The sequence below is a fragment of the Sceloporus occidentalis genome, unplaced genomic scaffold, assembly GCF_023333645.1.
Source record: "Sceloporus occidentalis isolate IW3139 unplaced genomic scaffold, rSceOcc1.0.p SCAF_18, whole genome shotgun sequence".
NCBI classification, from domain to species: Eukaryota; Metazoa; Chordata; class Lepidosauria; order Squamata; family Phrynosomatidae; genus Sceloporus; species Sceloporus occidentalis.
The window spans coordinates 7,285,475-7,300,019 of NW_028316998.1; the positions used below are offsets into that span (position 1 = coordinate 7,285,475).

At 44.6% G+C, this 14,545-nt stretch overlaps 1 protein-coding gene across 1 annotated transcript in view; it reads left to right on the forward strand.

The window, feature by feature from the left end:
- LOC149302563 (E3 ubiquitin-protein ligase MARCHF11-like) overlaps positions 1-2,511 on the forward strand; it is a 30,289-nt gene extending 27,778 nt beyond the window's left edge. Inside the window, exon 4 of the mRNA XM_089482236.1 lies at positions 2,186-2,511. Within this exon, the coding sequence (XP_089338362.1) occupies positions 2,186-2,511 (326 nt within the window). The remainder of the gene's footprint in view (positions 1-2,185) is intronic.
- Positions 2,512-14,545: the final 12,034 nt, after the last annotated feature.

Here is a 14,545-nt window from a genome sequence, read left to right on the forward strand (position 1 = left end):
ATAGAGGAGGAGGATAGCTGCTGCACCAGAGCATCCTCTTCGGTGACAAGAGCTTAATTATTAATTTATTTCGTTTTGGTAGAATGCATATTAAAGTACTCACAGAGGACTCCCATTAGACTATGCCTTTAAAATCAACAGACTGGGTTTAACAGAAGGTCACAGCAGTTAGATAGATATACAATTTTGAAGGTGATATGCAACATGTTTTTAAACATGAATTATGGGACGCCAAGTTATTTTAAATGCGTTATTTGTGTTTAAAGCATTTCACACAGCATTGAAAAAATTTAGTCTTTCAATGGCTCAAGAATCATGAAACGCTAGTTATGTGGATAGCTCTTCTCAATATACGTATAATTCATGACCTTGAGATTTAAATATAGTCACTCTGAAATCAAGATTTACTGGAAGGCGTTTGTTTTTATAGCAAAGGAATATTATTAACTCGATTACTTCACACAGGAAAACCATGTTCTCAAAAATACACAAAAAAATTGTATACACAGGTCATAGCATAGAAGTCAGTAGCCCAAAAAGTGCAGGGTATTTTACACTTAAGGACGCAAGCAGTTGGCACATTTGTAAAATGTTTGCTTTACCTTAACATTAGGTGTGCACTACTTTTTAAATAATTTTTCTAAATGTGACACGCTGGGACATAGCCTTAATAGCATTTACAGTTTGTCGCCCCCTAATCTTAATTTGTCCACCCCTTCCTGCCCAGGCTACACCTCTTCCACATTTTCTCCTGTTAATTCCACCGCTTTTCTCTTTTGGTCCTACTCCTCCTCTTTAGCCTACATTTTCAGCTCCTCCACTTCCTCTCTGCATACCAAGAGTTGATACTGAGTATTACTCGTACATTTTGTTGTTTTGTGCATCATTTCAAATATTTTATTTATTATTTTAAGAGATAATAATCTTTAAGTGTAAGTTCAACCACTTTCCACAAGGTCAGTCATCCATGTCAACTATTATAGAGGAATCACAGATGCTCTAATTGGTTGAGTTAGCACATTAGCACATCTTTCCATGATGTGAGCATGATGTGTGTAACAAATGCTGTTACTGTACATTCGCACACTATTTGCACAATACATACAGTGCCATTTTTGTGCCATCCTTGTGCCCAGTTTAACAGCGCCAACTTTGTATTCAAACACTAACCCCCCCCCCCCCCGATTAGAGGCATCGCAAATCTAACTGTGTTACTGGCCATTCGGTGCACTTCTACAAGAAGGCAGAGCCACAGGGACAGCCTCACCCCCATTCCTGCAAGCGGGGGGAGAGAGTGCACCTGGAATTTCTGGCCATTTGCTGAAGGACACCAGGAGCAGTGACGTACTTGGGAGGGCAGTTTCAGGGCTTGGGTAACAGGTGAGGTAGGAGCCCAGTTGCAGGGGATATCAGAGGCTCAGTTTGTATTGAAGAAGTTGGCAAGACAGGTAAGTAGAGGACTGTAGACACGACCAAATAGGGCAGAGGCACAAAGGCAGATATACAGCATGATAGCCCCCTAGTCGGACACAAGACAGTTCTAGGACGCTGAATCTGGACTGGTGGGGTCCGCTATCTCTGGAACACGGCTGGAAGCCCTCAGACAGGGCACACGGTTGGAAGCCCTCATACAGGGCACACGGCTGGAAGCCCTCAGACAGGACACATGGTTGGATGCCCAGAGACCGAACATGCAGCAGGGGACAGGATACATGGCAGGAAGGGCAGACGTAGTCAGGCAAGCCGGGTCAGAACCAGAAAGAAGATATCAATGCCGAACCAGAAAGGGCACTTCTCTATGATTAACCCTTTACATGTGGGGTATTTCCATAATCTAGATGTGCAGCTGAACAAGTAATGGTGTGTTTCCTACACAGAAAAATAATATCTATGTAATATGGATGCTTTATGAAATAACAATACAACATTGTCAGAGATTGCAGCAAACCAGCTGCCTAACATGTACTCAAATGTTACTAGCCAGGTTTTCTGCTTTTCAGAAATACATTTCTGTGGGTTACTTATGGGTCTTTTGGGATATTTTTATCAACTAATTTAGTGATAATTATAACTGAATCAACTGTAAAATGTATGTGTGTGGGGAGGTCATCATACTCATATAAAAAAAAGTATTTAAATAAATAATAAATAACTGTTTTTTTAAAAACATCTTGTCTGATTTTAGGTTTAATAATTCACGAGGGAGCAGCTGTTTACAAGGTTTTCAGGCGATGGCGAGCAGTTAACTTACATTGGGATGTGTTGAACTATGATAAAGCTACAGATATAGAAGAATCCACCCGTGCTGTGCCTTCTACTAGTAGGACATTGTGGTTGCCTTTGACCACATTAAGGTCTAGGACTTTGGTTCATCCTACACAACTAAGTTCTCCTCGGTTGCAATGTGGATATGTGTTGCTACATTTGTTCAACAGAATGAGACCGCCTCAAGAAGAATCACCAGAGGAAAGCAGTTCTGGTGAGGTTGTAATGAGAGTGACTTCAGTATGAAGAAGAACTTTGTTCAGAGGAGTATAATACTTGTTTTCCTTACTATGAACAGTATTTTGGAATGTTGGTCCAATGAACACAAAGCACTTTCAAAAGATTTAAATATATAGCAAAACATTTTTAACTTAAATCTTTTTTATAACTACTGTTATATTAAAATACTCTTTTCAGAAACAAAACACTTTTGTATTGTTTGGTTGAATATTTTCCTATATGATTCTGGAAAACCCCTAGAAAACAAAAATATGGCTTCATGGTGGTTGCAGTCAAATAGCATTTTTGCATCACTACTTAGCAAGTTCATCGTTGTGTGTTTATATTCTATATTTAAAGAAGTCACAAGTCATCTATACATGTCAAAAAGTACACTAAATATACAAGGTATCCTAAACAAATGAGACAGGTATATAAGCTTCTTTTAATTCCGGTCAGTGAATACATTTTTAAATGAGAAGTGTTTTAGTCTGAACAACAATTGTTTCATTTTTATGTAATTAAATCTTCATAGCAGTATGTAACTTAGGGTTGAGACTAAACAAATGTATTCTGAAAATATAACCAGAAAAAATCAAAATGTATTTTATAGAAAGGTAAGTTAATGTTTAAAGTGTCTCTGTGTTATGTCTGCCAAAGGTGTCCTTGTCATTGAAGGGTTTTATGCAATATTTTATGACTTCTAACACAACATTGACTTCTAGCATTGCCAGAGAACTTCTTACAAGTGATGGGTTGACTACAGCAGGATATTTAGAGCAAGACTTCAACAAAGACTATTATAACTTTACAATAAGATGTCTCAGACTTTATAATTGTGTGCTGTCTTTCCTCCTGAAAGTCCTGAACAGCAGCTTTCAAAATATTTTGACAAAGTACAACATTTGGAACAACTGAACTTGCCTTTTAATGTTATAATTGGAAACTCATAGCTTGATGAGATAACTGAATTGTAGTACAAATATAAAGTTAATAATTTGTCCATCAGATGATGACATTATGTACTCAGTCCCTATTGGTTTCAATGGCCAGTGATGCTACATGGTCAATTATGTTTATTGAGGTATCATTAATTGATTCTCAGAATACGTATAAATTGTGACCTTACTGTGACACTAATTGCTCCATGTTTCATCTTGTCTTGTTAAGCTTTCAAAGGTAATTGATATGTTGATTCAAATGATACCAGCAATTCTAGGGCAGTGTATAGTTGCTGGTTATGGCAAAATACAGGATGAATACATACAATATGTATTGCAATTAAGCTAAATTAAGGCGAAAGGAACATTACAGGCATCATAAACGTTTAATGCATGTGACCCTTTCCACACCACCCCACTAAATGTCTTGCAGAAGATGTGTTTGACAGAACACAATTCCCAGCAAGGCATATACTTACATCCAGTCAGTTATAGTGCTGGCTCCAGTGAATGCTGTTTAGGCCCCAGTAAGCATGTGTGGAAAGTCCTCCCACTGATTTAAGTGGCAGCAGTTTTCTGCCACTGATTGACAGCTTAAAGCAACCAACAGTTGGATCACTAAGGAAGAGAGCAGCTGCTGCAGAAGGACTGAAACTTCTGTGTGCTGTATTATATTCTCATCTTAGAAGAATGCATATTAAAGTCACATTGCACTTTAGTATGCATTCTTCTATAGTGAGGGGTGTCAGGGCATTAGATTGTCCCTTTAAAACCTATAAAGCAGAAGTGTGACTGGAGATGAAAGGAAGGAGCTGCAGGTTTAAGGTACTACCATGTCTACAATACTAAGTCTAGGACACAATCCTATGCCACATGTAATACAGTCAGATGTAACAAACGTAGGTTTTTGCTAAATATAAAAAATGTACTTGCCTAAATTTCATGCTAGAGTAATTTGAATCTTTATTGCTCAAAACCCTATTCATGTAAAATTGTTACATTTGAAGTGGTTAGTTCAATTGAGACTTGTTATACTTTAGCATAATTCACAGACTTCCGTTAAGACTGTACGAGTGAACCATATTTACTAAAAATAATTAACACAATCACGTGTGAGTGTATTTAGAGCACAATGATTTTTCTTGCAAAATGCTAGTTTTAAGATGGGTCAATTAATCTGTTTCAGGAGAGCCAGGTTAAACAGGAGCAGATCTCCAGCTGTCCCGGGAAGTAGGGAAGAGTAGTAAATGATCATTAGAACTTTGTTGGGGGTTTGTAGCATTTGATTTACACAGCATGTCTACCACTTTGAAGATGCAAAATATTTTTATTGTGAAACAAACAAACAAAAAAACAACAGAAAACTTGTGCATACATTACTATTCACCTCCCAAAGTCAATACTTTGTACAGCCACCTTCTGCAGTAATTACAGCTGCAAGTCTCTTGGGGTACATCTCTATAAGCTTGGCACATCTAGCCACTGGGATTTTTTACCATTCTTCAAGGCAAAACTGCTCCAGCTCCTTCAAGTTGGATGGGTTCTGCTGGTGTACAGCAATGTTCAAGACATTTAAATGTTTGCCTATAAACCACTCAAGTGTTGCTTTCGCAATATTCTTAGGGTCATTGTCCTGCTGGAAGGTGAACCTCCGTCCCAGTCTCAAATCTCTGGAAGACAAACAGGTTTCCCTCAAGAATGTTCCTGTCCTTCAATCCTGACCAGTTTCCCAGTCCCTGCAGATGAAAAACACCCCACCAGCATAATGCTGCCTCCACCATGCTTCACTGTGGGGTTGGCGTTCTCGGGGAGATGAGTGTGTTAGGTTTGTGCCAGACGTAGCGTTTTACTTGATGGCCAAAAAGCTCAATTTTAGTCTTATCTGGCTAAAGTACCTTCTTCCATATGTTTGGGGAGTCTCCCACATGTGTTTTGGCTAAGCAATGGCTTTTTTCTGGCAACTCTTCCATAAAGTCAAGCTCTGTGGAGTGTACAGCTTAAGGTGGTCCTATGGACAGAAACTCCAGTCTCCAGTGTGGAGCTTTGCAGCTTCATCAGAGTTATCTTTGGTCTCTTTGTTGCCTCTATGATTAATGCCCTCCTTGCCTGGCCCGTGAGCTTTGTTGGGCGGCCCTCTCTTGGCAGGTGCCATATACTTAAAAATTCTTAACAATGTTTAATGGTGCTCTGTGGGATATTCAACATTTTGGATATTTTTTAAAACCCAACCCTGGGCTGTACTTCTTCACAATGTTGTCTCTGAACTGTTTGAAGAGCTCCTTGGTCTTCATGGTGCCACTTGCTAGGTGGTGCCACTTACTCAATGGTGTTGCAGACTCTGGGGCCTTTCAGAACTGGTGTATATATATACTGAGATCAGGGGCTTTATAGCAAAGGGGGTGAATACATATGCACGCACAACTTTTCTTTTTCATTATTTTATTTTTTTTTCTTCATTTCACTTAACTAGTTCGGACTATATTGTGTATGTCCGTTACATGAAAACCAAATAAAAAGCCATTTTGATTCCGGGTTGTAATGCAACAAAATATGAAAAATGCCAAGGGGTGAATACTTTTTGGAAGGCACTGTATATGCAGTTTTTTGGAGTTATTCAGCTGGTGGTTGTGCTATCACCTTCAAACAGTAGTAGGTACAGGAAAGAAAAAGCAAATGGATGTGGAAGAGATTTTAAAAGAACAAATATTTACAATAAGATATTAAAGAAATGCAAAACTGAGGGCTAAAATAACTAAAAAAACAACAGGGCAAGACCAGGAAAATCCAGCTCACTAACACAGATTAGGAATGATTCATCTAAATGATTGTATATAGGATGCCAATAGATGTCAAAACCATTTGTTGACTATGTCTATCTGTCCCCTTTTAGACATAATAATAATGCCTAGTGCATGTTTTAACCAAGCAGGGGCCACAATATGCTTCTTAAAATAAGTATATATTTTACAAAATAGTTTAAAATATTTTGCTTAACAGTAAACCACTAAATGAAGCCATTTTCTTTCTCCCATTTTAATGATTGTTTTTGCTTGGCTGTTTTTAATTTAGCTTTGTGGTCTATGATGTCACTTACATCTATAAATTGCATCATATTCTTGCTATTTACAGCTGGTTACTTTTCTTATATCTTTTAGTTCAGTGTCTGGTTTTCTTCCAAATATCTTCATCCTGACAAGGCAAGATGCCTGAGGCAAATTAAAAAAAAAAACATTTTGTAATCCATCTAGTGTCTTTAATCAGTAATACCTAATTCCAGAAATATTGCACACAGCTGAATTTGAGAAATCAAATCTAGAATTATGTCCCTTCATATTTCAATTATTATCATAACTGTTTATTTTTACTGCCTTGCCTACCTCTTAATATCAGTATTATCAATCAGTTTCATTTGAATGGGATAAGCTACAAACAAAAATGCGTCAATCAAATGGTCACTGGGATTTTCCTGGGGCTGGCCACATAGAACCCCCTCTTTTGCTCGTTATAGAATACAAGAAGGGAGTTTGGCCTTTATAACCAGCCAAAGTTAGACATACATAGGGATTAAGCTAGGTAGACTTTGAAGAGGTGGGAAGTGGCTAGTAAGTAGGCAGGATTGGGCAAAACCTGGTATGGAGGTTTTCTCCCAGTTCTGGAGAATGAAGACACATAAATTAAGCCACAGGCAGGGGCGTACCTAGACTATTTGGCACCCGGGGCAGATTCTGTATGTGGCACTCCCCCACTTCAAAATGTGAAAATTAATGTTGGCAAGAATATTTATTTCTGAAATTTGTAAAACTATGTCAACTGGGAAAAAAACTAGAAATCTGAAAAAATAAATAAGTACTGAACAGATATGGTACAGCATAACTTCTATCACTATGCACTGAGCCAGACATTGATGGTAGTGTAGCATAACCCCAATCACTATATACTAAGCCAGACATTGATGTGCTAGGCCTTAGAGCTTGTCTGTGCCACCTCTACCCCTGAAGCAGCCTGCCTGTGCCACCTCTGCCCCTGAAACAGCCTGCCTGTGCCACCTCTGCCCCTGAAACAACCTGCCTGTGTCACCCCTGCCCCTGAAGCAGCCTCCCTATGCCACATCTGCTCTTTAAGGAGCCTACCCATGCCACCCCTGCCCCTTAAGTAGTCTGCCTTTGCCACTTCTGCCCCTAAACACTCATTCATTCACTCACCCATTTATGTATTCATTCATTCAAGAATTTTGTTACTGCAAGGCTAACCAAATACAATGTAACATGTATGCTACATAAAAATTTATTTTTCCAGGATATCTTATCTAAAGATATTCCATTTTGAATTGCCTTATACTTTCAATAAGACTGTACTATTGAACCTTGTGTTTCTGTTAAGCAGACAGAGATCTCTATCCTCATTGTTTAGTTTTTTCTGTATGTTAATATGAAATACTCTATTTTTAATATAAGCTACCCTGCATACATCACTGGCATTATATAAATATTAATAATCAATTCACATCGAGTAAATTTTATTTTGCAATGAATCAGCACTCGCATGGATAAATACCATGGATAGACCATCTATAGCAACAGTACACTGGATTTAGCTAGCTAAGCATGATGAGAGTTGTGCAAAGCAGCTAAAATATCAGACACCTTTCACATATTAATGCTTTCTTAATAACACAAGGTCTATCTTTAAATGTATAGTACACATTGGTTGATGAATGGAGGAAGTCTATGGCTCAGTATGCAGAAATAGACTACACACATTAAAAATTAAACAGGAATTTTCATCAATAAATAAATAACCATTATTTGATCTGACCGTCGTCTAACAATGATTTGAATTTAAAAAAAATCTTTTTTTATAAAAAATATATAATTGCCACACTAGTGCTTCAATAGAAATGTGCTAAATTTTTTTCGAAATCAATGTTTATTGAATTTTGTAGTAAGTTTATGGGAGTAGGGTTGGGGAGAGGATACAGAAGGAGAGAAAAAAAAAAAAAAAAGGGGGGGGCGGGAAGGGGACAGGTATACACGTCCATACACAGCAGCAGAACATCAAAACAAAAAGGGCATAAGAACCCGCGCAGGGGTTACAGCAGAAATGACAATCCCAGAAATGCGAGGGGGCACGCAGGCCCCACGATAGACCATGAAAAGAAGAGTCCCATACACAGTGTCAGCGAGAACACAGAGCGCAAAAGGTGGACGGAGGAGGGGCCTAACTATATATCATGAGGGTGCACAAAAGAGAGCCAGTGAAACCAAGTGGCCGTGTACCTCTCCCTCTGCCTCAAAGAAACAGCGGAGAGATCCTTGACCCTACGATCGTCCTCAACCCTGGACATCCATTCCCGGATTGGCGGGGAGCACGCTTGCTTCCAATACAAAGGAATGAGGCCCTTGGCCGCGTCAAGGAGATGACGCACAACCGAGCGTTTATAGTGGGAGAGAGAATGAGGAGTGTGGTGCAAAAGCATCGACAATGCATGAAAAGGGGGAGGTGAGTCTGAGAGCTCCGAGATCACACGGTGGACCTCCTTCCAAAACGGCTGGATCCGGGGGCAATCCCACCACAGGTGCAGCATCGTGCCCACATCCCCATCACATCGCCAGCATCTATCCGAGCAACCGGGGAACATAAGGTGTAGCCTCTGAGGCGTGCGATACCAGTGGGTCAAGATTTTATAATTAGTTTCCTGCACCCTAGTCGCCCTCGAGCTTTTGTGAGTGAGAATGAATATCTTCTCCCAGTCCTCATCTGTAAGAGCCTCAGCGCTCAAGGACTCCCAACTCGTGCAGAAGGAAGGCCTCGAAGTGTGCAAAGCGGTCAGGAGCAGGGAGTAGAGCAAAGAGATGCCACCCCTAGGGGAGTGCTCACCTGAGCACCAAGTCTCAAAACAGGTTAGGTCCCTGTGTAAATGTTGGCGGTTGGGAAGGGTGTTGAGGTAGTGCGTAACCTGGTGGTGTGCAAATCGGGCAGACCAAGAAAATCCAGCGGCAGGGCGCAGATCCCCAAGTGCCATGACCGACCCACCCGCCAGCAGGTCCCGAGCCCGGACGGGCAGGGGGAGTCCCGTGTACCTCTCAGGCCCCCAGAGCCGACCCGGAGCAAAGTCAGGGTTGTCCCAGAGAGGCAGCATGGGCGATGGTGACGAAGAGAGACCGGCCCTACGTCCCGTAGCCCTCCACACCGACAAAGTCGCCGATACAAGGGGATGCGACGGCACGTGAGCCCCCACGGCAGGGCCCCAGAGGGCATGTAGGACCTGGCCCCGGAGGTCGCCCAGTTCCAGCGCGACCCAGGGCTTCCGTCCCGGACCCGCCACATTCTACTCTACCACGCGCAACAGGTGAGTAGCCTGGTAATATCTGTGAAAGTCGGCAGCGCGAGTCCGCCCGCGGGCTTTGGCCGCGTAAGTTGTGAGAACCTCTGCCTCGAGCTCCTGTTACCCCAAACGAACCTAATGACCGCAGAGCGAAGAGAGGCAAAAAAGTCCTGGGGAAGCCTGATCGGCAAGGTCTGAAACAGGTATAAGACCCGTGGGAGCAGGTTCATTTTTATCACATTCACCCGGCCTATCCAGGAGAGATACAGGGGCATCCACTCCCGGAGGTCGGACGCTAAAGTAGACAGTAAAGGGGCAAAATTCGCATCATACAGCTGAGAAAGGTCAGTCGTCAACCAAACGCCCAGGTATTTCATCTTCCCGGGACACCAGCGAAAGGGAAAGCTGGAGGCAAGGGTCGGGACCCGCTGCGGAGGCACCGAGACATTCAAGATCTCGGATTTTGAAAAATTTATTTTGAGGTTGGAGAAATCCCCGTAGGAGCGGAACAGCGCGAGAATGCTTGGCAAGGAGATCTCAGGGCGGTCCACCACAAAAAGTAGGTCGTCCGCGTAGGCGGCAACCTTATGATGTCTCCCTCCTTCCTGAAACCCCCGGATATCGGGGCACGCACGGACAGCTTCCAAAAAGGGCTCCAGGGACAGCACGAACAAGAGGGGGGACAGAGGGCAACCCTGCCTGGTGCCGTTGCTAATCAACACAGGTGGTGACAAAGCACCATTAACTCGTATACGGGCCGTGGGTGTGGTGTAAAGAGCAGCAATCCATGCGAGCATGGAAGGGCCGAGACCCTGATGCACCAGGGTGGCACGCAGAAACGTCCAGTCCACCCTGTCGAAAGCTTTTTCGGCATCGGTGGAAAGGAACAAAAGACGGTGACTCCCCGCCCCGTGAGCAATGTTAAGGAGCCGGATAGTATTGTCGTGCGCTTCACGACGAGGGACGAACCCCGCCTGATCGGGGTGCACGAGATGGGGGAGAAACCCCGCAAGCCGCGTCGCCAGGACCTTCGCAAAAAGCTTTAAGTCTGTGTTCAACAGAGATATTGGTCTGTAGCTCTGGCACAAGCAGGGGTCCTTACCCTCCTTATGGAGAACAGTTATTGTGGCCACCAAAGTCTGGGAGGGCAAGCTGTGGCCCTCCAAGAGGGAATTCAAAGCTCTGTGCAAGAAGGGAAGCAGTCTGTCGGAAAACGTCTTATAGTAACCCAAGGGCAACCCGTCCGGGCCCGGGCATTTGCCTGTCTGCGAAGCCCTCAGGGCAAGGGCAAGCTCCTCAACAGAAATCGGTTTGTCAATCTCGGTAGCCTGCTCGTTCGTAAGTTTGCGTTGTACGTGTTGGGCAAGGTAGCGGTGTATAAGCGCGCGTCTGTCAGACTCTGTCAGCCGGTGGTCCCCCCGGGGCAAGTTATAAAGATCTGTATAATAGGAGTGGAAGGCTTCAACAATTTTAGAAGGAAAGGAGGACACAGTATTCGCAGCCGTCCTTATCTTATGAACATGGGTAGCCTTTCTGTGGGGAGTTATCATTTTCGCTAAGAGTCTACCACATTTGTTGCCGTGTTCATGGAAGAACCGGCGGCTATACAGGGAGGCTCGCCGGAAGCGAGAGTTCAGGATGTCGGACAGTTGGCCCCTCAGTGACAACAGCTCCCCATGTACGTCGTCAGTTTGGGATCGTTTATGTGTGGCCTATAGGTGCGCGATGCGAGACGTCAACCTGTCTATCTCCTGTGTGCGTAATTTCTTCCGCTGCGCACCCTCCCGGATAAAGAAACCGCGTATGACACTCTTATGGGCCTCCCAGACAACCGGGGGGGGCACCCCCTGTGAGTCATTTTCCGAGAAGTACCGTTCCAACTCCAAGCTTACACGAGCCACAAGCCCCTCGTCCAACAAAAAGGAGTCATTCAACCTCCACGTCCACTCCCTAGCCCTATACAAAGGGGATGCCAGGGTCAGTGTCACAGGGGAGTGGTCCGACCAGGTCATCGGCAGTATTGAGCACGTAAGTAGGAGGTCGAGATGGGACTGGGAGAGGAACAAGTAATTGAGGCGGGAGTAGCTGTTATGAGGCGGGGAATAAAACGTGTAATCACGATCCGCGGGGTGCATGGACCGCCAACAATCAATCATATGTGCATCGGCCAACAATTTGCGCATGGAGAGCAAATGACCGTGTGGGACGCAGCAGGACCCGGCTGAGGTATCCAGTTCGGGGCACAGCGGGACGTTCATGTCACCGCCCAAAACGAGAAGTCCCTCTGCAAAAACAGAGAGGGAAGTCATAATGGAGCGCAGAGCAGTGTGTTGACCCCTATTGGGCAGATAGACGCTGGCGAATGTGTACAGAACCTCGGCGATAGTGCCCTTCACAAAGACAAATCTACCGGACCCATCGGATAAAGTGTCCGTAACCAAAAACGGGAGCGACTTGGCCAGTAGAATGGCAGTCCCCTTAGTCTTAGCGTCGGGGTTATTGCTAAAATAACCAGTGGGGTAGTGAGAATCACGGAAACTGGGAGCCAGTCCCTCCTTGAAATGTGTTTCTTGGAGGAAGACAACGGATGCTTTATGTAAACGGAATTCCCTAAGGGCCCTAGAGCGCTTTTCAGGGATGTTAAGGCCCTTGGCATTCACAGAGAAGAACGTCAGGGGGGCCGGTTGGAAGGCCATCTAGAGCGGTGTTGGACCGATACCCAGGAAAAGAAATGGGAGGGGGAAAACCAGGGAAGTATGGAACAGGAGGGCAGAGGAGAGAAGGTAGGGCAAGGAGGGGAAGGGAATCTCAGGGCAGGTGTGTCGTCTACCGGCGGGAAACCCAAACCTCAGCAGAGGCGAAAAGGGCCACCAATAGAGCACTGCAAGGACACTAGAACCCACGTGGGGCAGAGAAGTTAGTAGTCAAGGAATGTAAGATAACGAAGGCAACAGTATAACCGTTTATAGTAGTAACGTAACAATGACAGAACAATAACAGAGTGTCCCGCCACCCGCTCTGCCAAAACAACAATAGAGAGAGCACCCTAGTAAATCACAGAAAGGGTACGAGGTAACGCGAGCAACAGCATAATGAAAACGGCCACCGCTCCACCATGGAGAATGATATGTGAGGTGAGGAAATTAAAAAAAATAAAATAATTTTTTTTTTAAATATTATTATGCATGCTTTAGCAAAGCAAATACCAGAACAAGCCAATCAGGCAGACGTCCCAATGGCTACTAGCAGCCAAAACCACGTCTCACAATTCGTAGCACCCATGGTATTGAGAGCCCAAACATTTCAATGTGGCCCTGGTAGATACAGCAAGGGCTGAACAAATGTGGTAGAAAAGATAAAATCATAATCGTACCCTTCACAACAGAAAAAAGGCAAGATGTCAAAACCAGAAAAATCTAAGAGCCGTGGTGTTACACATCCACGGTATTTGGAACGTCTAATGTGCTAACTGGTGAGATTGTAACAATGGCATTCACGGGCGGAATATAGAGACAAATGTTTCGCACTCATGCCGACTGAACACCAAGGCTGACCAACAGAGGTTGCGCTTGCCAGAAGGTGGTGACAGCGTGAACAGCCTGGATAGTGGTCCAAGAGTACGCGCAAAAGGGCCGGTCTGACCCGGATGCCGTGACCCGTCCCAGAAGGAACAGACCAGGGTCATGTAGCACACAGCTGAGGCAGAAATAAAGGTGCAGGTGAGGCAATAGGGCGAACATGAGAAGAGTAAGTGAGAGTGTAGGGGACGGCGTGTGTGTGCATGTTGTACTGTCTGTAAGCTAGAGAGTAGACGCTAGAGAGTACACGTGATTGGGAGCATGTGTACATGTGTAAGGTAGCCTGAGCAGGCATATGAGTGCAAATGTGACTGTGTGTGAAAATGTGTGCTAGAGCCCTAAGAAAAGCCCCAGGTAAGCGCACAAAGCGGAACGAGGCGGGGCAAAATGCTCACCTGGTGCGGCAACCAACAGGGGGCGTGTGCAGGAGCGTAACGCCACCGAAGGGGAAGCGGACCATAACAATGCAAGGTGTATGAGTGTATGAGGGAAGGTTGAGGGGCACACACCGCACAGTATCACCCCAATGGCGTGAAGCCCGGCTAGGGCCCAGATGGGGCTCGGTAGGGGGGCATCACAGTAGCTGTCACCATAAAGGCTGGTACGAAACAATAAGAAAACAAAACAGAAAAATAATAAAAAAAACACCAAAAAAACAAAAAAAAAACAGAAAGCAAAAAACAGAATAGCTCACGTGAGCCATGAATCCGACATGGCAAAAGCAGCAAAGTCAGTACAAGGTCGAGAGGCGGAAGGCACTGTATCGGCAACTGCAGATGTCGGAGAGATGCAGGCGTATAGTCGCACAAGCTCGCCTGCACAGTCGAGTCAAAGGGGTACGGTGCGAGGTAGTCAATCCTCTCGAGGTAAGTCCTGGTCATTCTCGTTCGCATCCCGACGAACAGGTCGCGGTCGGCGATCACCTCGGTTCACCATCCCAGGGCCCGGGTCCTTCAGAAGCCAATCCTCCACTTCCACAGTTGGTAGATCCAAGGCGCGGAGGAAGGGGCCAACATCCGTGGGAGTCCGGAGCGTGGCAGAAGCGGTGCCCCTGCGCGCCATCAGGGAAAACGGGTATCCCCACCTGTAGGTGATGTGGTGGTCTTGCAGTACCGCCGTAACTGGGCGGAGCGCACGCCGAGCCTGGAGGGTAAAGCGGGAAAGGTCCTGGAAAAGGGAGACCTTGTGTCCCTCAAAGGACCAGAACCGTGGAGCAC